The 24,856-nt window shown below is 36.0% G+C and overlaps 1 protein-coding gene across 4 annotated transcripts in view; it reads right to left on the bottom strand.

Annotated features, from left to right (window-relative positions):
* The window catches only part of UTRN (utrophin), a 472,601-nt gene that overhangs the window by 221,777 nt on the left and 225,968 nt on the right, over positions 1 to 24,856 (bottom strand). For all 4 annotated transcript variants that reach the window (XM_045544518.1, XM_045544519.1, XM_045544517.1 and 1 more), the window contains one exon: positions 12,052 to 12,241. In XM_045544518.1, the coding sequence (XP_045400474.1) occupies positions 12,052 to 12,241 (190 nt within the window). The remainder of the gene's footprint in view (positions 1 to 12,051; positions 12,242 to 24,856) is intronic.

The following is a 24,856-nucleotide window of genomic DNA, read 5'->3' as shown; positions in this document are numbered from 1 at the left end:
ATGATTTCCAACATCTTCTTGTGATCCAGGATTTCACAGCTCATATTTTAAAGGAAAGTGTAGGCTAAATTTCTTTAGATAATGAAATGCATATGGCGACAATTTAGAACAAAACAATATCTACTACTGAGATAACGTGACTCTCTTTCTACTACATGGTCCATTTTAGCCCAGTACAATTCCTAAAACTATCTGAAATTAAGTGTAGAGAGACACTGGATCAGGAACCAGAAAACCTATGTTGAGTACAAGTTGTACCACATACTAGCTAAGTGACTACTGGCATGTTTCTTCACTTGCTGATTTACAAAACCGAATGCTTCCCCCGTTGTTGAAAATTTCTTTCCTACCTATCTCTTAAGGATAAAACACATTAATTAACATTATATTTATCAACAATGTGAATATGAGAAAACACACTGTAAACTCTAAAATACTACAAATGTAAGGAAATCTTATCAGCAGTACCAAGATATTTTCCCATCATGAAAGTTATTTTATTGCTAGAGTCAACCATTTTTCTCTCAATCCTCTTAAAACCAAAACAGTTGTTTATCGTAAAAACCGTTCAACATCTTTTTTCATTTGATGTTTTTCCAAAATTCCTGTTTAGGCTTGATCAAGCCATACTTTCATATCAGCCTATTATTTATTAAGCATTAAAAGGCACAGTCTGCTTTTATAAGTGAGCTTTGTTATAATTTAATCTTTTAAGATTCCATAGAACTGAACGAACTAGAGGAAGAAAAATTAAAAGAAACCCTCTGATGCACTTCATATCCTTTTTAGTTTCAATTATTTGGACTCATTTACTTTGCCCAGAAATAAATAAATTTTGTGAAACTGAGAAAGCTACCATGGCATGAAATTTTCTATATTCTCCTATTCTATGGTTGGAGCTCTACTAATTGCTTATTTTAGGGAACTAAAAATAAACTACCAAATATACTAAGAGAAGCTGGCAGTGCTCACAGTCAAGAGTAAGAGGGAGAAGATAATGTCTGTACATTTAAAATCTAGCAGTACATATAGCTTGGAAATTTCCATTTGAAATTTGATAAAATTTACCCCTAGGAAAACAAAAACCATTAACCTTTTAGTTACAATTATCAAATAATACTCTAAAAAAAAGAGACCTTTTACCCATATCCACAACACTATTCCAACTCTCTCTCAGAAGGACTTTCTGTTTGTTCCTGATCTGTCCTAGTATCACATTCGGAGACTTATGCAAATGACAAGGATATCATGCCCATAAAAGAGCTTTAAAATGCAATCTTGTAGAATGGTATTAATTATTTTTTAATTAAGTGACAAAGCATTACATCAGAACTAATTATAGTGCTTTTAGCTAAAAGTCCTTGATAGCATGAGTTTTCTGATTAAAAACGTTAATTAGCGAACTTTAAAAAAAATTCTGATAATACACATCAACTTGGGGAGTTATGGCAAAACAGAGGTCAAGGAGCCATCTAAAATAGTGCTTGTGCCTATGAAAGCCACAGGAAAAATATTTGACAGTGACAGGTAGGAAAGCAGGTATTGTTTCCTTGACTCTACCCCACTTTTATTTGCAATCTTGGCCTGATCAGGAAGTGTGGAAATAGAGGGAAAGCAGAGGAAGCAATCTGCTGGGGTGGTAACACAGCTCTGAGGAAACACACCTAGGGCATCCCCAGAGAGCACTGAGATGGAGGCCAATTCTTCCCCATACGCCATTTTTCTTCATTAAACCTCAGTCTCCATGAATTTTCTGAACTAACCAAACCAAGAGTTTCTCATGAAACCAAGAAGAGACAATTCTTCCCATGATCAATGGGGAATTCTAACCTGCAGATAGAGGGTCATGACTCCGACCTTCTCTATGGTTCAATCTATATGTGATTCGATTATGAAGAAAAACTGAGGAAATCTGAGAGTTGACCTTAAAATACCTACATCTCAACATTCAGATCATGACAGAGTAAGGCTTCCTCACCCTAGAACACTTGAGGATTTAATTGTTCAAGGATAGCAGAGTTTTCCACCTGAAAAAAAGGCTGGAAAAACATTTGCAAGTAAAAAATATAAGAAAAATTAACTAGTTGAAAACCCACCATTCCGTCCAATATCGTCTGAAAAACCACATATTCAACCTTAACTAACTCTAAATACAAGGAGCTACACATGTAGATGAAAAATGATGTGTGAACTTACTTCATCAGTGAATCTGAAAATCTGTTGAGAAATTAGTGTGCCTTTGTGGTCATAATCCATGACCACTTGGCACTATAAGCATTCATATAATTCTATGTTGTCCATAGGTAAACACACACACACACACACACACACACACACACACACACACACACACACGCAGAGCAAGTGTCTTATAGAAATCACCAATCATGACTTGCCAGGTGGAATTTTCTGGTCTCTCTATTTTTCACAGAGCACTCAGAGGCAGCTGCTCTGACACCACGGATTACACAGTTTTCCAGGGATGGCTTTGAGATCAGCAGCATCCTGAAAGTTTTAACCCCCCAGAAGGCCTGGCTAAGAATAGCCACAGTTTCACTCTACATGTAAACCACTTGTCACCAAAATGGTGTGTGTACCACATAGAAAAAGATGACCAGTGGGGGGTGCAGTAAGACAATAGTAGAAAGTAAGAACAAAATTACTCTCTACTAATATTTAACATATGATTTTACCATGGCATAGGTGTATAGCTTTTAAATAGATCTATATATAGTTATACATTTAAAATATTTTTGCTGATAGGACTACATGATCAAAAAAGTTTGGAGATGATTAAAACCATGTAAACTGGCCGGGCGTGGTGGCTCATGCCTGTAATCCTAGCACTCTGAGAGGCTGAGGCGGGTGGATCGCTCGAGGTCAGGAGTTCGAGACCAGCCTGAGCAAGAGCGAGACCCCATCACGACTAAAAATAGAAAGAAATTATCTAGACAACTAAAAATATATACAGAAAAAAAAAAATTAGCCGGGCATGGTGGTGCATGCTTGTAGTCCCAGCTACTCAGGAGGTTGAGGCAGAAGGATTGCTTGAGCCCAGGAGTTTGAGGTTGCTGTGAGCTAGGCTGATGCCACAGCACTCACTCTAGCCTGGGCAACAAAGCGAGACTTTGTCTCACAAAAAAAAAAAAAAAAAACATGTAAACTAAAGTTATTTACATATATATGCAGGCAAATAGAAGTTATATTACTCAAATCGAAATTTGTAAAAGTGCTTAAGTCATGAAGAACTCAATTCACAACATGAAATTTTTAATTTTTTCTGATTCTTCTATAATGGCTCATATCCCAATCTACTCTACAAGAAGCTGCTTTTACCATGTCCTCAATTAAACATTTTGCAAAAATTGGCACTATGAAAAAAAGGACGTATAAAAATCCTTTCTGACTCAACATAAACTCAGACAACCAGCTTTTAATCCAAAGATTTAATGATATAAAACATCCCAAAGTGATTATATAACAATGAAAACAAATTTAAGTCAATATTATTTTTAAAATCATTTACATTCAGTTTTGCTCTTACTATGCTCTATGAGAAGAAAAATTATTTTTTATAGTCATGAATATTTTAAAGGAACTAATCAATCAAAACCAAATCTGGAAAAATTAGCAAACAGTATAGGGTGATGTTAGGTCATCAGGGCAATTTCAATGCTGCTAATTATACCTCCAACTAAACAGAACTCATGTTTTAGCTCCCTGCCCAAATTTTATGGGATGTATAAAAAGGAAAAAATATTTTTAAAGGCAGAAAATACAAATGAATATGTAAATAAGTTGAGAAGGGGAAAAGTATATTTTAACTCCGAGAACTGTGAAGTGCCTCATTTCATTCCTCCATTCTCTTTGAAACATACAGAGAAAACCCACAAAATGAGAATATTCTACAGAAATTTCCACTTGTGTAACCACTATATTTTCTGACAGATGAAAGAGGTACGAAAATAAGCATAGAAAGATGATGTGCCACTAAGGAGAAAGTCTGATAAATGACTAAAATGCCATATAATATGTAAAAAAGACTGATTACAAAGAAGAATTAAAACAGAGATAAAAATAGTAACAGATACTGGATTTCAAAATGCCAATATGAATCTTAAATCAAGTTTCACCTAGGTTATGCAACATTTTTTTCTCATTCTCTTCAGTCTGTAAATGTATTTACAATAGATTTTCTCTATATTTTTAAGGAGAAACATTGAAACTTACAGTATTGCCTTTCTAAGAAACTAAATTTAGAGAATGTAGGAGGTATAGGGAGAAAGTCATGACAGCATTTATAATCAGGGGGAAGAGAATTTACAGTGTCTTAAAGCAAATAAATGCCAAACCTATTTAAACTTTAAAGCACAACACAGAAACTATTGAGAATTAAAACACAATTAAGTATTTTCAGACAGTATACATGCTTATGTCAATATTTGAGATGGCAACTGTTAATTAATACTTAATTCCGCAACTAAAACTTTTATTTATAACATATGAATTAATATAGTTCAATAACTAAGATGAGTTTTCAAAACATGACCATGCAAATAAAATATATCTGTTACTAGCTCATTTATTTCATAGTAATTGTGCCACTTCCTAAACTGGATTTTCAGTTCTTTGACCAACAGCTCATGTATCACTGCCTTATATTGACACCTGCTGGACAGTACTGGAATTGTACATTTCTCATTGCATTATCTAAGCAGTTAATTTTGCATTTGTGAAAAGAATATGTGGAAGATAACATTTTGACAGTAAATAATACAAATTTTAATTTCCTAAAAGAAAAAAGTAACATTCATTCTAGACATTTAAATTTTAATGACATCTTTAGGAAATAAAATTATAAATCTCAGGTATTGCCAAAGAGTACCTCTGACGGGAGTTAACTTACTCATAACTTCTGTAACTTAACTTATGCTTATTTTGGGTACAATTATGCAACTAATTAGCAACTTTCTCCAGTACTTGACTTCTGCTGCTTCATACCTTGCACTAACTGAATGCCTTGGTCACATGACATGAGGAAAAATATTGTTTGGTTTTGTGAAAGTACACATACGAAAGGATCAGAAAAATGACCCAGCTATTTAAAAAAAGAATGTTTTATGTATTCATACCGGTGGCTTAAAAAAAAACATGCATTAGTGAATGAGGTTTTCTTCCCTATTATCAAATTTGTCTTTTCATGAAAAACACAAATGTTTACCAGGAAATGAACCAAAACACAACACATTGAAATAATTAGGTTTAAAAATCTGAACTAATTAAATTATATTAAGTTTTAACTAACTATACAAATGAAAACGCTTCTAAGTATTTCTTCAAAGAATGCCTCACTATCTTAATCTGTCTCCCAAAACTTTTCGCCAAAAAAAGTCTCCAGACAGAAATATATTGAATTGGCCAAGCTGTAAGAAATAACAATGTGATATGATGAAGTTAATGGAATGCTGCTTCCCCATCCCGATCTGCTGCCATACATGCACAGTCTGGGTGCTTGGACATGTCATATTTTATACCAGCAGAAAAATAATATTGTCTTAGAGGCAATTTTTCCAATTACAAATGAACCCGGGCAGCTAACAGAGGAACAAGATGCATTCTTGAGTACGGTACTAAGAATATAACAGGAAAGAACATGGTATTGCGGTGGTGCTTTAGCATTCCTATTATAATTTCCTCCTTTTACATCAAATCACTCTAATTTTTGACAACAGTGATGAAATAGTATGAACATAGTTTGAATAAAACAAAAGTGTGATCAAAAATATAGCTAACTTAAAAAAAATACAGCAGCCAATTCAATGGTATATGTTCAGGATGACGTAGTAGTAGAAATTTGCAACTGTCAAACAAGTTGCCTTCTGAAAGTCTACTTAATCCACCTGTCCAAACGAAATTAAGTTCTTCAAGTGTTACTGCAACATATGGAGATTTAAAAATATAGGGGATGTTTTATGATGAGATTAAGTCTGATCATTTTTTAAATGTGCTTTAATTTTTTAATTGAAAAAGTATCGGCTATAAAAAGATGGGCAGTTTTTAAATGATCTCCTGAAAGATTATTTTAAAGTCTTCTTTTAATTTTACTGAAATTTACATATAATTAACATGCCATTCAATATTAAGACACTACAAAATCCCCGAGAGGAAACAGGTCTTAATAAATATAGTAGTTTTGCCATATTTTCTCCAGACAGTTCACTAACCTATTTCAGAAGACAAGGTTGTGTCAATTGCAAAATAAACTATGTACTAAAACTGTACCTGTTTCAGATTCTTAAAACAAAATTTAATTAAGCAATTCACTTATACAGCTTTTACAAGCAGTTACTAAGAAAGGAAATTTTCCCTTGATAAGAACCTGAAAGATTAGTTTTTAGAGGCTGAGAAACAGTAAAATTGTCAGACACCCGAGATCCTTATTTTCAATCTCTCAGTTACCTTACAGAGCTTCTGATACCGAGGAGAGGAAACTGCCATCCTTTGTAAACGATGCAACAAAACCACAACTTTCTGCAGAGACGTTCTCACCACAGCCATCATTTTAAGTTTACCACACTTCTGAAGACACCTCAGAATTTGCATTATAAATGAAGAGCAACGATCATTTCCTCCCGGTCACTGGACAATGATTTGCCAGTTCTCTGAGCATGCTCGTTTCCAGGAATGCATTTGAAAGATACAGGGGGTTAGGCTCTAGGAAAAAGCAGGCTGGTATTCCTTCAACTTCTTCTCAATTTAAAAAGCAAAGACAGATGCCACACAGAAAGCCCCCCAGCAGATGCTCACAGCCAGCACTTGCTCAGCCTGGCATGGCCAGAAATGAAGCAAGTTGTCGAGCCGCCAAGCGCTGCTGGCTGCCGGAGAGGAGTGCGCTCAGTAGCCAAAGAGGATATTAAGTGAAACATTAAAGCTGCAGATACAAAGCAGACATCCCCTGGGAACAGAGATTCAACATATCGCCGCCGCCACGGTGCATGCCTTGTAGCTGCTTTATATTAAGAGAGAGAGTAGCATTCCCCCTCTCTAAAGAGGGATGCGTTCACTACCTGATAAATACAGCTCTGGTTGTGCTCTGTAAATTAGTGAACAAGAGACCCTGTTATAAATCCTGAGAAGAGCAGAAGGGTACCTGACTCTAAGGACAGCAGCCCATACATTAAGTGCTGATAAATCACCTCTAGACAGGTCTCAGCACGAGATCATCTAAAACAAAAAAGCAAAACAAAACAAAACAAAAATACTTGCAGGGGGTATGTGGCTTTACCTAAGATACCCTAAAAGCAGAGCTGTCCAGAAAGCATTAGAAATGGGATAGGTTAGGACTCCTCTAACTAAATGGCAAAGTTAATAAAAAATAAAGTCTGTAATTGACTACTGAATATTCCCTTGTAGACAGCATTTTCATGATCTCATTTTAGTTATCATAAAACTGTTTTAATTTTATGAATAGAAAATATGAGACCATAATTATATCATATGAAGACCCAATTCAGAATTTTTTGGCTTTTATGCGTATGTATACATTCTTGAGACACACTCTCTACTGCAGTCTGAATACCATTATAAATAGCAATTGGAGTAAAGTACTGTCAGGAGATGAGCAAAATAACCCCGAATGATTAAATGACTGGGTCAAAGAGCACAGCCAGAAATAGAACCCAGATGTTTCTCATTATCAGCGTCCTGCTCAAATTAGTAACCTGGGCAATGCCACAGTTTCACCTCTCTCGAATGTTACCATGACTCTTTAAAAGAAATACAGTGTTTAAGTATTGGTTTCTCTTCTTTTACTTCATCTGCCTTTTTCAGTCCTTCATTTTAGCATGATTTAAAGTCCTATTGGGTCTTAGAGAGTTGTTTATCAAGCAGTGTTTTTTGTGGCTTCTTCCCGCAAGTTTTTTCCCTGAAGGGCTATACCGAGAGTCTATACTGCCTCCCTCTGGTGAGGCTAACGATGTTTTACATATGTGCCAAGCCAAAAGCAGAGGATGTACTCAAAAAACATGATTTAAAATACTAAGCTATTAGGCAAACAGAATCAGATTAGTGATTGTTTAGGGGTGGGAATGGGGAATTGACTGCTAAAGGGTAAAGGGCTTCTTTTTGAGGTGATGAAAATGTTCCAACTTGATAGTGATAATGTTTGCACAACTCTGTGAATACACTAAAACCAACTGAATTATAAAATCTAAATGGATGAACTGTATAACGTGAATTATATACCAATGAAGTTGCTATAAAAAATATGAAGTTATCATCTCTTTTCCAGCACTAGCACATGAAGTATTTACCCCAAATACAGGGTATAAAAGAAGATCTGAAACACTCTACAAAGTCTGTATCTATGGAATGAGACGGTGAAAAATTAGGCTAAACGCAAACACAGGAGATGCAAATATAATAATCCCAAAACACAAATTGTTAAGAGAACAAAACCAGCCACCTATTTTAACATACCCCAGAAAGCAAAAGGGCCTCAGGATTTTACCCAGGAAAGAATAAGAGCATCTCAATTCATACTGCTAAAATGTAAAGCTTAAATTTTAAAAAAGAACTAAAATAATAATATTCTAGAACATGGGCATGAAAATGAAGAATAAATGCATTTGAATTAATAAACTAGTTGGAAGAGAATAAGCTTTCACTCAAGAGCACAAAAATAAAATAAAAAGTTTTTGCATTTTTGGCCAGATTCTCTCATCTGAATACAGATTCACAGCAACAACCACATACCTGGCATCTCCTCCTCGATGTTACTCAAATGCCTCATTTCAACATAGTAAAAATGGCATCTGTGTGGTCCTCTCACACTTACCACTAACTTGCACCCCAGCCCTGGCATTTTCTTCTCATATGTTCCCAGTCTCTCGGTCTCTAATACCACCTCCTTGTCTCTCCCCATTTCCCGACTATCCAGTCATTAGGTCTTGCCCTACCATTGCCTCCTTTCTGGTCATTATCACTTCTGGCCTGGTGGGCTACAAGGATATCCCAACAGACCTCTCTGCTGTCACTCTTGCCTCACTCAAATCTATTCCTTATAATGTCATCAGTTAGATTCCTATAAAGCAGAAACCCCATTGCCTTACTCTTCCTTAGTATCCTTTATTCCTTCTCCCCATTGCCACCAGGTTAAGACAAAATCCTCAGCATGGCACACAAGACCCTCTATGATCTGGACTACTCAGCTCTTAAGGAGCTTGTCTTTCCTGCAAGTCTCCAAAGGATCAGCTTTTCTCTTACCAAAAGGCCTCTGCTGAAGGATAAAACCTCACAGCCTAGCAGCAGGGCAATGAAACATAAATACATAAATCCAAATGGTCATCCATCCCTCATAGAAATTGTGTGTATCATAGCATACTCCCCCAAATTAATCTTCATCTTCATCTTTCATGTGCTTTAGAGCTGTCCTTTTATCAAAATTTACCCACGATTCACCTTAAACTGAATATAGAATAAACTTCTTCATCTTCATGAAATAGTCCCATGCCCCTGCATGTGGCTGTCACAAGACATGAAACAAGTATAAATAGTAATGTGTCATCTAAGCATTTCTATATACACCCTTCTGCATGGAGCATGGATACACTGGGGTCCTTGTTTCACCTTCTGTAGCGCACACATAACCACCACCACCACCACCACGCCACCAGAAAATTTATTTTGTGATTTGACGTGCTTTTGTACAGTCATTTCCCTCAACAAACACCTCTCCATTTCCAAACAAGTTTCCATTTTAAATGTCTGTTCACTCATACAAAAGGAGAATCAATACACAAGCCCATAGGAAAATTAAAATTCTCTTGCCTCAAAAATACTCAGTGAAAGGTACTAAGTCTCTAACAGTCATCTACCTATAAGGTATTAAAAATAAAGCCATAGAATATTTTCCAAATAAAATGGAGAGAATGCTTTAAAATTAAGCACATTTAATAAAGGAGGAAGGGAGTGAAAAATCATGCGAATTACCACTATATGAAACATCTTAAACAAATGTACACATTTATCTTTAGATAAACAAAGAGATTTTGGTAAGCTCTTAATAAATGCCCTCTTTATTATTTTCTATGAGCCAGAAGATTCTATTTCAGCAACATTAGATTCTTTTTGAGAAGCATTACTATACATGTTATAATGTATTTTAGTATTTTTGTCAGCAACCTTTCCTTCTCAATGCTGTTTGCCATACGACAAGTAATCCTGTGCTGAGCTATTTTTATTTAGAAAGACTTTAAACATTTCTATTTACATTTATGTCTTCCACAGTTTGAATATTCATTAAATATTGAGAAGAGTTTTGGCTATGGGAAGAATGTATCCTAAGATTAAATGTGTCAGAAGACATCATTAGAGTCTACAACAGGCCTGTGTTTTGCTGGTGCTCATTACCAAGGTTCATTTCAAGGCTCCTTTTTTACTCGTTGTCTATAAACCGTTACCTAGTCAAATGCATAGCCTAAATAGCTATTGAAATTAACACCATTACATAAATTAAGTATGGGTGAGCATTTATAGGTCAGGCTTATAGTTTAAATCATAAAAAATAATACATTCCAGCATCTATCCACATTTAGAGCCCTCTGTAATCCCCTAAAATCCAGATGATAGCTAAATATTTTATCAATTCACATTTATGGTGACCTCATGAGACTCCAGAGCATGAAACAAAGGATCAGATCTAACTCTGATACTTGCCTGGTCATACTCATTACCAAATCACAAAAGTACTGGGAAATGAACAAGAAATAAGAAGTAATGTAAATAAATGCAGATTTTCATTAAGTTAATCTAAAGAACATAACAGTAAAACACCGTAAGAGTCTCTATGCATGCGAACATGCTATAAATAATCTTATTCCAAAAAGGTCTCTTTTTAAAATTTTGTAACTTTTTAATGAAAATAATTTCAAACTTACAGAAAAATTATAAGAATAAGAGTAGTCGAAAGAAAGCCCCAAGATCTTTCATCCAGATCCACACATTTGTTGACATTTTACAAAATAGTCTTGATATTGATATTTCAAGGGAAAAGAGTTCCTAAGAACAAATTCAAAAAAGGTCATCAATACTGAATTTCATAATAGTGAAGCCAGGGTCCAAGAGTGGCAGTTAGTATTTACTTAGGATTTGCACTCAGGGCACTGCATAGGCAACAATGTGGAAGAATATAATCTCCGTCCTTGAAGAACCATGGGATCAACTGGGACAAGTGGAGATAGGCATCCAATGACAATGGGACACGTGTTCACAAGCATATCAGAAAAATAATGATAAAACTGATGTGAGAATGAAATGGCATAAAGAAGTAATGACACGTTAAACTCTGGTAGACAAGGAGAGCTCCTCATTGAAATAGGTTTTGAACTAAGTTCTAAGTGAGAAGGCCTACATGATTGGCAAGAATAGATCAATCTAGGCAGACAAAATGGGAGGTTCAAGGGCATTCAAGGGCACTGAAGCAGAACTACCTGGGGGCAGAAAAAAAGTTTCAGACATGCTTCACGAGATTCTTTGTAAATTTTTTAAAGGAAAGATTTTATATTAGCATACTTTACATAGAAGAAAAATTCGAACCTCAGACTGTATATACAATCATTGTTATCAAGCTAAAGACATAAAAGTAATACCTTCGAGCCTAATATTCTTAGTTGTAAACTAAGCCATAGAGTTTTTGCAGCTTTTATATTAAGTATGTATAATAAATGGAGAAAGAAACAACTTCACATTAAGGGAAAACGCCCTTATAATTTAGGATTCAATAAAGCTAACTGTAATAGGGCTTAAAATGACGGAAAACAGAATAGCTATGAGCCTCTAACTCTAAGTAAACAATTATTACTTCCATAAAACAAGATGGGTTTTTTCCTCTAATATTAAGTAAAAATATTTTACCGATCTTATTTCCAAAAACCAATTATTCACAGGAGAGCAGGGATTTCATAGCAGAACAAGGTGACAACCTCACCTTTTAACAGCAATAAATTTGCATAAAGATGGATCAAAAGAGCACAGTACCAACACAGCATTTACCTGCATCTGCTGTTTGAGTTCCCTGGCCAAGATACTGTCCTGAAGAGCATCCTCCCGCTGAGAGGCATCCGCAAGCACATTCACTGTGGTTTCAGCTTCCTGGATCCACTTTAGGAAGTTCTCCAGGTCTCTGCGAGAGGCCTGCACTGCCCTCAGCTCAGCCTCCAAGGCATTCTGTCTGTCAGCAATACTGAAAGTAACAACAGGACAGGCACGGTTCCATTACTTACAGTGTGACATTCCACATCACGCACACCCTAAATGAAGATTAACAGACAGCTTCAGAGGAACTTTTATTTAAGTCACTAAATGTAACTTGGAGATTTATTTATATGTGTATCTTGAATAATCCTTAGTGGAGGAGGCATGTGAATTGTGACAAGAGCGAGATGGAGACACATAAATATTAACAAAATCCATATCATAACATAGGTACGACTACATTTTACATCTCATAATTGCACATGAAGTCATTCCCTCATATGCTTTAAGTAAATATCTCAGTATAATGCCAGGCACCCAAAAGGCAATATCAAGAAATATTCATACAGTCAGTGACTAAATGAATTCTAGGAAGTAAAATCTGAAGAAATATTTAAGATAAAATAAAAATAATTTAAAGGGTCGACTTTACTTTTTGTTGTTGTTGTTGACATAGTCTTGCTCTGTTGCCCCAGGTAGAGTGCAGTGGCATCATCACAGCCCACTGCAACCTCAAACTCCTGGGCTCAAGCCATCCTCCTGCTTCAGCCTCCAAGAGTGCTAGGATTACAGATGTGCGCCACTGCGCCTGGCCGACTTTACATATTTTTAAACAATTCAGATCAATACAAGTTCATTTTTTAATTTGATTTAATAATATCTGGAACTCATTGGACAATCAAGCTTTTATAAACCCTTCATTAAATCTACATCAAAATGTGAACATAGAGTTATCCTGGAATTACCTGAGATATAAAGTCAACATTTAAAACTTTATATACCTCAGAGGCCCATAATGAGAAAACAGACAACTCAGTTTTTAAAAAATGGCTACAACAATTCCACTCATAGGTATTTAAACCCAAGAGAACTGAAAATGTAAGTCCACACAAAAACTTGTACACAAATGTTTGTAGCAGCATGATAAACAACCTAAATGTTCATAACTGAGGGAGGAGTTGATAAACACAATACAGTATGCCCACACATGGAAGATCACTCAGCTATAAAAGGGAATGAACAACATGGATGAACCCTGAAAACAATATGCTAAGTGGAAGAAGCCAGACACAAAAGGCAACATATTATGAAATTACATTTATATAAAACTTCCAAAATATCAAATCCATAGAGAGAGAAGGTAGATTAGCTGTTGCTTGGGACTGGAGGGTGGTGGGCAATGGAGACCAACTGCTTATGGTGTGAAGTTTTCTTTCTGGGTGATAATTTTTCTGAAATTAAAAGTGGTGACGGTCAATATACTAAAAACCACTGAGTTGTACAACTGAAAAGGATGAATTTCACAGGACAGTAGGCCCCCTTTATCTGTAGGGGATATATGCAGTGGATGCCTGAAACTACAGATAGCACCAAAGCCTATATATGTTATGTTTTTTCCTATACATGTATACCTATGATAAAGTTTAATTTATAAATTAGGCACAGTAAGAGATTAACAACAACAAAAATAAAACAGAACAATTATAATAATACACTGTAATAAAAGTTCTGTGAATGTGGTCCATCTCTCTCTCAAAATGTCTTACTGTACTACAGACAATTGAAACTGCAGAAAGAGAAACCACGGATAAGGAGGGACTATGGTATATGAAATATATCTTGATAAAAATCATCATATCTAATATGACTTCATTTTTATTATTTTTCCTGTGTATTCACTCATCCATCCATTCATCGTCCATATACTCCTTTGTCCTTCTATCCGTATACATACATAGAGGGAGAAATGTGTGGAATGTTAACTTATTAAAATAGTTATTTCTGGGCACTGGGATTTAAGTTGCTTTACTTTCCTATTTGTAGTTTTCTTCATTTTTTGAATTTACAATGAACAAGTATTTTTTTAACACATAATAAACATGTTCCTTAAAAAATGAGTAAAAGATTTAAACCAACACATGACCATAGAAGGTATATGGATGGCAAACAAGCACATGAAAAGATGTTCAGAAAGGTACACTCAAACCTCAATGAGATATGACTACATATTTAAATGGCTTTCAGAGAATGACTATACCAAATGCTGGTGAGAATGTGGATAACTGCAACTCTCATACATTGCAGGTAAGAGTATAAAATGGTGCAGCCACTTTGAAAAACGTTGGCAGTTTTTCAAGCTAACCATGCACTTGTGATACAACCCAGTAGTCCTATATCCCTAAGTATTCACCCAAGAGAAGTGAAAACATATGTCTACACAAAAGCTGTATGCAAATGTTTAATGCAGCCTTACTTGTAATGGTCCAAAAGTGAAAACAACCCAAATATCAACTGGCAAATGGAAAAACAAAGTATGGTACTTGCATACAATGGTACACTCCTCAGCAATAAAAATAAACAAACCACTGATACATGCAACAACATGGATGGGATCCAATATGATTTCCGCTAAGTGCAAGGAGCCAGACACACAAGAGTACATACTATAATCCGACTTAGATGATATACAAATTTTGATCTCAGCATTTACTTACTAACCTGAAGAAAAAATTCAAATTGCCTTGCCTGGAATTTAATGTCCTTCATAATCTATCACGAGTTTACTTTTCCAACTTTATCCCCTAGTTCTGTCCAATACTCTGTTCAGGTCAAAGAGGTACATTTCTTTTTCTATAGAATATTCTTAATACTGTTTTCACATAAAAATTTTATATCTTTATGAAAAGTCCTTCTGACCATCTCCATTTATCAAAATCCTACCACTCCTTAAAGGTTTAAGAACCACCTCTTCCAGAATATTCCATCCCAACTAGGTTTCCTTGCTCTGAGTTCATAAAAGGTAATTATTCCTCTTCACACAACAATTAATCACTCGTATCTTAGAAAAGCCCTTGGATTATGATTTTGTTTCACTCTAAAATTTTACTTTAACTATATCATATAGATTTCTTGTCTGTCCACCTATTCTATAAACTCTCCATGAGCAGAAATAGTTTTTTATATCTCCATATCCCTCAGAGTCCTCATTACAGTATTACAATAAGTATTTATAGAATAACGACAACCTACCCATAATATGCCTTTAAAATTCACTCCCACAGACCATTTTTCGAGAAGCTCCTAGGCGATGTCCTCCACAAAATCCAGTTTGACAATCAAGAAGGAGGAAGATATGAGAAGCATAAGAAAGAGAGATCCAACCCAGAAAGGAGCAAAGGGGCTCTCATGCTGATGAGAAAGGAGATCACAGAAAAGAGTGGGGGCATTCAAATTGGAGCAGATGAGGGCAGTCATCACCATTGCGACCACTCTGTATTCTTGTTTTAACTTGACAAAACTTACAAAGGATATACACAGACAAAATGAGGAAACAGCACAAAAAAGGAAAATAAAACAAAAGCAAAAGCAATAAAAACCCATGAGATCCAAGAAATAGGGATTCTAAACTAGGAGAAAAGCAAAGAAACAGCCAGCATGCTGGCTGCACAGCAGGCCTGGAAATCATGTCTCCAGAAGAGATGTCTCCCAGCAACAATATTAGAAGTGATAGCCTCCTTAATGTGATTGACTTTGTGGAAAATTGTACTGTCAGCCACTGAAAAATGTGGTAAGAATTAGGAATGGGTGCAAAGAAAACCAGACATATAAAAACAAGGCAATTATTAATTTCAGGTGAAACAAAGAGGACAGAACTATAGTAAACTTCAATGCTTGGCTGTTAATAATGTTTGGACAGACATTTTGATGACACTCCTGAATATCTACTTATCTAAAAATTCAATAATGAAGAAGGAAAGTGAATAGTGGCATAAGAAAACTATTTCCTATATATTTACCAAAATAGAATGTCAGTAGACAATGTCTAATATTGATAAATTGAAAGATAATGGCATACTCATCTTATTTACAATATGAAAATGTATAAATGGTACAAGGAGAAGCTATTATAAAAAAGAAATTAGTTGCTTCTGGGAGGCATTGCAGTGAGTAAAGAGAGAATAACTATTTTTTGTTATTATATAAACCTGGACGGGTTTTTTTGGTAATCATAGGTATGTATTTCTTTAATTTTTAAAATTGAGAAGTTACCCATAAGAATTTGAGTGGTTGCTGTTGGTGATGTTTTGTCCTCCCTCAAACCCTGCCCATATTTTCTGTGTTTAAAATATCAACAGAAAAAAATATTAAGAACCACCAAATAAAGGCTATGCCAAAAAGTTACTAGAAAGCAAAGACTTAGAGGAGTACACACATGCAATTAATCTGACATGAACAGGCTATTCTTATTTTAAGAATATTCAATATATAAAATTTATTCATTATAAAATTTAGTAAAGTCAAACACTTTCATTTTCCATAATCAGAATCCTCTCATTATTTAAGAATATTCATATGTACTTAATACATTATGTGGCAAAAGGTGTTGTACAAGTAGATCATTAGATATTAGTTCTATTAAACCAAGAATGCCCACACTCAGGAAGAGGATGCAAATGTCTAAGAACCCTAAGAGTGAAGACAGAGAATTCTCTACACACAGGAGGCATTTATACACCCAACAAATATAAAGGACCAGGCTAGCAGGGGAGGTAGAAAACCTAGAGTCATGCTTCAAAGGAAAAGTGAGCTAAGATCATGAGCCCTTGGCCTCAGACAGTATTCCACTGGATAGAGTAATTCAGGCAACACACTTTGGAGACCAATAGAACATTCTGAATCCAGAAACTAGGGCACTTATTGTCAAATTGTCAACTGTCTACTGGTCATCACTGGGCAAAACAAAATACTGCTTTAAAAATATTCACTGCATGGGAAACTGTCCCCCCAAAACCCCTAAACTTTAGTTGATTTCATAGGAGATGTCTACTTTATTGGTTACGTAAGCAGAGGAATATGAGTTTGGATCAATGTAGATAAGGCTCCATCACTGACTAGCCATGAGAGCTTGAGCAAGCTGCCTTATTTCCTCGAGTATCATTTTCATCATCCCTAAATTCTGCTTAACACACAAGATTTTCCATGATCTGATTCTTGCTCTCTTCCCCAAGAATTACTTCATCACTCTGAGCCTCATGCATTTTGTCTACACAAGTGAACCAATTAGTAATTCTCCAACAGGTCATTGTCTCTATATCCAGAGCTTGACATTTTACTTCTTTTACTTTAAATATCCTTCCTCTTCCTTCTCCCTGCCCCCAGCCTCCACTAATTTTCCCCTTCCCAGCTGGTTAACTTCTACTGACCCTCCAGAACTCGGTACAAACACCTTCCAGATCTATGGTACCTTTCCTCACGTACCTCATGATTTCCCCTACTATGGCTCTTGGTGTTCCACTGCTGCTGTGATAAATTGCCACAAACTTAGTGGTTTCTTAAAGCAACACAAATGTATTATCTGACAGTTCTGCACGTTAGTGTCCAACACAGGTCTCCACTAGTCTAAAATCAAGTTGTCCACAGGGCTGCAATCCTTTCTGGAGGCTCTGGGGTAAATTCATTTCCTTTCCTTTTCCAGCTTCTAGAGGCTACCACTTTCCTTGGCTCACGGCCCCTTCCTGCACCTTCAAAGCCATTAACAGTGGGTGAAGTCCCCACATCATCTCTCTCTGACCCACCCCTCCCTTTCTCTCCCACTTTTGCAGAGTCATGGGATAAGACTGGGCTCACCCAGGCAATCTAGAATAATCTCCACATCTTCGGTGGCCATCATTCTGCCTACTGCACTACATCTCTAATTATTACTGTAAGCGACTGTTTTCTTATCTGTTTGAAGCTTCTGAATCACTAATACACCTGAGTGTCCCTAGGACCCACATACAGTAGCAATTCAACAAGTATTTATTGAATAAACTAATGTAACAATAGGAATAATTTCTGCCTTATAGCGATATTTTAAGGAGAAAACAAGGTATACACACAGAAATGTATCAAGATATAATAAACACTCAATAAATAATATTTTCCCTAACCTTACATATGAATTTGGTCATATACTGGGAAAGTAATTTTGTTTATAGCTTGCAAATGTGCAATTTGTAATAAGTGTCCTGGTGAACTTTTTTAAATGTACATATAGCTTGTGTCAAATTTTTTATCATGAACTCAACTACTAAAAATAATGAACATACTGAAAACTAAACTCTGTTTACAGCAGTCCAAATTGTTTTCATATTATGATAATGAATATACGTTTTTAAACTTATAATCATAGTTAGTATGTATGTATATTAATTTGTATTCTGATTTTTGAAATCAATATAATTCATATGAAATTTCTACTAGAATGTAGCTCGATTATATTAGCTTTCTCTGCCCCTCAGTTTATTTTTTTTATTTTTAAAAATTACATCCAAGGTTAGCGTGTGATACATCCATATTATAAGATTCTTTTATCCATTTTCAAGGCATTTCACATGATTTACTATAATATCATAAGGCAAAAAAGTCACTAAAATCAGAGGCTCAGGAATATATATGCATACTTTATCACATAGGCTAATAAATTACCTTTAATGCCATTTGTACACAGCTTTCAGAAGAAAACGACTCAATTCTACCACCTCTGCCATTTACTAGCTATATAGCTTGGGGTAAATCATTTCAAATTCTCAATTTATTTTTTTCATCCTTAAAATAACAGGCTTGTACTAGATCAGTAAAAGACCCATTTCAAAATCTCCAGGGGTCCTTTTAAAACTACATAATCCAACACAGGGATTAAAAAACGTGCTAGAAGAGTTTCTCCATGCTCACCTCCCTTCCCGGCTTCAAATTCAGCTTCATTAAGAATCACTGCATGTAAATGAAAGGTTACTGATGAGAATAGATGAGTAGTGTGCAGATAGCAAAAAGGGTGGGAAGCTTTAATGTGGAAGATTTCTAAGATCCCATCCAGCACTGAACTTACATTAGTCTATGATTCTCAATGTAGATTTTATATTTGGCAGTTCTGATTGCTACATCTCAAGAAAGATCAGAACAGAGATAGAGGAAATCTGGAGAAATGTAATGAGAGAATATAGGGGAAGGAACACTATTATAGGAAAAGAAATGATTTTAAGTTTAGGAATTTGTGGCTAGAAGACAAAGGCAAGGAAGATTTTTTTTTAAATCTTTTTTTAAATCCATAAATCACAAAGGTAAGCATAGGCTGAAAACCTGAAAGATACAACATTTTAAGTTTACAAGTGTAACTTCAGCAGAAATAAAATTTTTTGCTTCAAACAGAAGAACTAACAGACTATAAAAGTCTTTACTGCAAGAAATGGTGCAGACGGAAAATATAAATAGCTTCCCATAAAAGATTTAAGAAAATCCGCGGGTGACAGATTCATAATAGTTTACATTAAAGGGAATGAGGATTTTTTAAATGTAAACTCAGCATTTAAAGAGATTTCTGTAATAAAAGCAGCTATGATATGCTATAGCCTATAGTTATTTTGTAACATAACAAAACATGCCCCCCACAACGTAACTGTCTTTTTAAAATGTCAGTTTAAAGGTGTTAAATAATACTTGGTATTTTAAGCTAGAATATATAATATATTGTTTAATCAAGTGTGCATGTGCTTATAATTGGTCAAAAGAACACAATAGATATATCTTTTTTAAAAGACTTCAATGGAAAAGAGCATCTTAGGAAACCCACAGATATGTGTTGCTATATTTGGTGTACTTAAAAATTGACCTTGACAGTGATATGAGATTTAAATATATTCATCTCTTTTAGAGTAGAAAACAGTAGCATCAGTAGGTTGAGTGGCAGGTAGACAAATTAACAATGAAACAATTCTTTAAGCTTTTCAATGGGTACCTTCACAAGGTAATTTCATTCTTTTGTAAATAAAATAACATTTTTATAGAAATATATTATGGCATGCTGTGGGAAAAATGCAGCAGAGGTAAAGAATTAGTCACTGCAGCTATTCCCAATGATCTGTGGTCTTTTGGGTGGCCAATTCCTGTTACATAGAGGTTGGGTCATCACCAAGACACTTCAAAATGCACTCCATGAGACTCAAGGAGACTCTCCTGCAAGCTGCTAATGCCACACCACTTGGGAAGCTCAAGGGAAGACCCCCAACCCTACCACAACCTCACCTCCATCCCATGATACATGCCCATAGCCTTGGGTAACCCAAAGGAGCAGTTCTCCCTGGAGCTGCCATTCCAGTAAGTAAATATGCAAGACCACAGAGCTATCTGCTTCAGAGGATTCATGTCACCACATCCTACTTTCCTTTTAGCTGAGTCGCTGTCAGATATTCGGTCTTCATTAGACAACTGATATTGGATCATGACACCAATACTACTCTGTATCTCCCCCAATCTGTCCCAATCCACCCCCCAAACCCTTCTTCCATCATGCCCTAGAGCTTCTATTCTATGACCACCAGACTCCTCTGTAACTTCAGCCTCCCCAGATCAACTCCTTTATCTTGTCTTCACTGAAATTAGTCTCCGCAGGGCCATCAAATCCCTTGCAAACTTTTAACAAAGTTTTTTTCTCTCAGATCCTTTATGCCTTGGTGTGAGGAGTTGGAACAAGGATCCTTCTTGCTCCTCACTGCGATTTCCAGGCCATGGTTCACTCATCTTCCAAGTAAATTCCTATTGTTTTAAAGCCTAAGACATTTATCCATTTCATTCACATACTGAGCCCCAGGTTCAGGGTCACTGCACACAGTTATAAAGGTTGTCCACTGCCTCATGGGTAAGCGGAGTCTGAAATCCAACTCAAGATCTGCTTGTCTAGTGAGGGACTGCACCATCCAGAGAAAGGGACACATTAGACACCATTATGGACTAGAGGGAATCCCAGTCTCCTCTCCCTTCCAAAGACCTTCCTCTCCCCCACTCCATCTTTCCCCACCTTTTATCTGCATTCCTTATACTTACTTCTGAGTAGATGAATACTGCTAAGAAACACTTCAACAGGGCTACCTTCCTCTTACAATTATTGTTATGAACCACAAATGGGCACTCCTTACTGCCAGGCAATAGTATAAAGCTCCCCTAAGAAATTGTTCTGCTCACCAAGATTCTGACTTTACAGCCAATCTTCTTTCTTCCAACCTCTCTCAGTCCTACCTCAAACCTCACGTAAAGAAAGCTCAGTCCTTGCACAATCTTTCATCTTCTCATCACTGAAGCTCCAGTCCACATGTGTCTGGACTCATCTTCTCATTGTTCTTTCCAGTCATAATGAAAAATGCATTCCAGCCCTTACCAACCTCAACTCTTCAAATCTGGTCTTATCTACTCAAAGACTTCTTGTCCTCCTTCTTTCGTCCCCTCTGTCAGTAATCATCAGTCTCTTATCTATTGGATCATTCCCATAAGCACATAAACATGCTTTTTAGTATGTCCCCTTTTAATAGAAAAGCCAATCACCTTCTCTTTACCCTGCAACCCCCTTCAAGTACCACCCAATCTCTCTGTCCCTCTTCACAACAAACATCTCTAAAGTTGTTTCCACAATTCTTTCTCCTTCCTCACCTCATCTCACTCTCTAGCATCTAGCCTGGTCACTTCCTTAAAACTGCTCTCTTTGTTATCTGATTACTCAACCTAATTCAATACAGTGGATCATTCTCTCTCAGAAATACTCTTCTCTCCATTCTCTCTTAAAAATATTCTCTTTCCTCCACTTCTGAACACAATAAATCCAGGATATTCTTTCTAAACCCTTGGAAGTTTCATCATAGTCCCTTTTGCTCTTTGCTCCTTTTTTGATCAATCACCAAACCCTAACCCTATGGACTCAGTGAAGCATGCTCTCCTCTTCGGGGTCTCTACTTCTTCCCCAGTGAGCCCATCCAGTCCCACATGTTTAACCTCCAATGTAAACGCTGGAAACTCCTTAATTCATATCTGAGATCCAGAACATTTGAGTTCCAGATTCATACCCAATTGCCTCTTTAACCTATGCACTTAGATTTATCTAGTAGGCACCTCAAACAGGTCAAAACTCAATTTTTAGGTTTTTTTTTCTCCCAAAACTTCCACAGCCATTCCCAATTCAGTGAGTGAATGGTGTCATCACTCATCCTCTTACAAAAATGACATCTTTGATTTTTACCGGTCCCTGAAACCACGTATCTAATCCACCAAAGTGGATTTTCTACTTCTAAAACATATCTCAAATCTACCACCTTCTTTCTATCACTGCTGGCACACAATAGCCAAGGGCATAACCATTTCCCAACTAGACTACAGCAATCACTTCCTTTCTGTTCTCCTAATTATTCTCTTTTACCCCTACCACCTATCCTCCACATAAAATCCAGAGAGATTAAAGTTTAACATATATAAATTAGTGTCACTCCCTTATTTAATAATTCCATAGCTTTCCATTGTACTTATAACAGCCAAACTCCTTCCCATGTCTTGCAAAGTTCAGCCTGATCTGGCCTCTTCCTCCTTCTCCTACCAAGCCCTTACCCTCTTATTGATTATGTTTCAGGCATATTCTATGCTTTTTTATGCCTCATGACATGTATATTTGCCATTCACTCTGTAATTTTCTTCAATTGGTTCCTCCTTAACCTTTAGAATCAACTCAAAAGTCACCTTCTAAGTTATACTTTCTAAATTTACCCAAGATAATTAAGTCTCTCTCTTATATAGCACCTCTTCAATTTCTCTCCCCTCCAAAACAATCCCCTATAATTATGTATTATGTTCTTATTTACTGTGTGGCTACCCCAATAAAATGTAAGCTTCCTGAGGGCAGGCACAGGGTAGATTTGTGATTCAATCCTCAGGGCTGATCACAGAGCTTGGCATACAGGAAGCTAAATAAATACTCATTTAATTCAGTTGTTAATTAATGGAAAAGGAACAAATCAAAGCAAAAACAAGGACTATGGGCACTGGCCCTTTAGTTTGTTTGGTACAGAGCTAAATGTACTGAGAAAATATCTGCATGCTTGAGCTTGATATTTACAAAATGAAAGCATTAGCACTCTCAGGCATATACCACAAAGATATTGTCGGTAACATTTTTTTAAGACAATAAAATGGTACTTGAAATATTAAAACAACATAACAGAAGAGGAAAATACAGAGGAATATAATTTTTGCAATTTTCTTCCTGGCCAGTTTTATTCCCAGCTTGAAAGGGAAAACTAAAACTGAAAAGCTAGCAACGAAAATAAAAGAAACAGGCTGACAAATAAAGGTGACTTTCAGGGAAAGAAGTAAGCTTCCGAGAGGATAAATCAAGTTCACTGACCCTAATCTCTAAACCTCATCCTGGTGGACAGGCCAGAAGGAAAAGGTACCTGTACTTTTCACCGAAGCCCACTGATTTGGGAATGGCAGCTGCTATAGCATTCACGCTAAGAGCTCAAAGGTTGAGCCTGGCTGTAGGAAACAATTCCAATATGAGTATTTTCTATTGATCACTTATTAAAAGGAATTGACCAAATTGAACAATAGATAATTGCTGAAGAAAAATGCTTCATTTTTATTAATCTAAAGGGACAATAAACAATCACTACTGAAAAAGTAGAAACAGAAATAAGAGAAGTTTCACGATATACAACAAAATTAGGAAAGCAATCAAAAACAAATTTAAAGTTTTAGAACTTAACCTGTTTTCAGCATAGTCAAGGGGGCTTCACAAATTCAGTCTTTAGCATATACACTATTTAAGTAACCAGCTGAAAACTAGGTCTGGCCATTCCGCATGTCCAGCTGGCCATTATTAACAAGTTAATGAACATTAATGAGAAAGACAACATCATTTCAAAAGAAGAAAATAAAGTTCCCTCACTGGATAAATGTGTATTTGTGGCTCTCGCTTGAAATAATTGTGCCTTTTTAAATTCTATAGCCTTTCTTCCCAGGGTGGTTAGAGTTTCGCTTTAGCAGAAGACACTTAAAGGCAACATAAATTCAGCAGCTGTGATGATTTCACTAACCAGGAAAATTGCATTTTCTAAGTTTCACCTGGTAATAAAGATTTAGAATGTCTATCCCGCATTCAGTAAAGCAGATAAAGTATTTTATCATTAAGTACAGACCATTCGAGATGACTGTAGACAAACAACTGATGACTCAACCTTCCGCTAAGTTAACCATAGAAAGTACCGTGAACCAGAACGCAGGCATTGATTTTATCAGAAAGACATGATATGACAAAGCAGATGATCGTAATCTGGGCAACCTTTTGTTGAGCATACACCATGTACCAAGAGCTTTTATATATAACTTTTGAGCTCACAATAATCCTATGCATTAGATCCTCCACTTTAGAACCAAGGAAATAGAGACTCAGTGAGTTGAAATAACTTGCTCGAGGTTCACACAAAAAGTAAGTGCATAAAGTGGAATTTTAACTGAGGACTGCCAGATACCATTCCCAGTGTGCTTTCTGCTCTATCTGTACAAACCCACAAACACCTTAAAACAGGCAAGGCAAAATATGACTTCACAGAGATAAGGACAAGAAGAAAAATACACAGTAATTAGTGATTTAGAAGAAATTCTTTCTAGCATACTGTTACATTGTCTCATTTCCTTTCTAATACTTCAGCATAGATAACTCTGTGTGTGTGTGTGTGTGTGTGTGTGTGTACATATATATATACACATAGATATAAAATGTTATTTTAGCCCTGGAGTGCCTATATATAGG

The sequence above is a fragment of the Lemur catta genome, chromosome 2 (assembly GCF_020740605.2).
Source record: "Lemur catta isolate mLemCat1 chromosome 2, mLemCat1.pri, whole genome shotgun sequence".
Taxonomy (NCBI): Eukaryota; Metazoa; Chordata; class Mammalia; order Primates; family Lemuridae; genus Lemur; species Lemur catta.
Note: the sequence above shows the minus strand (reverse complement) of the source record. Positions and strands in the feature narration are given on the sequence as shown.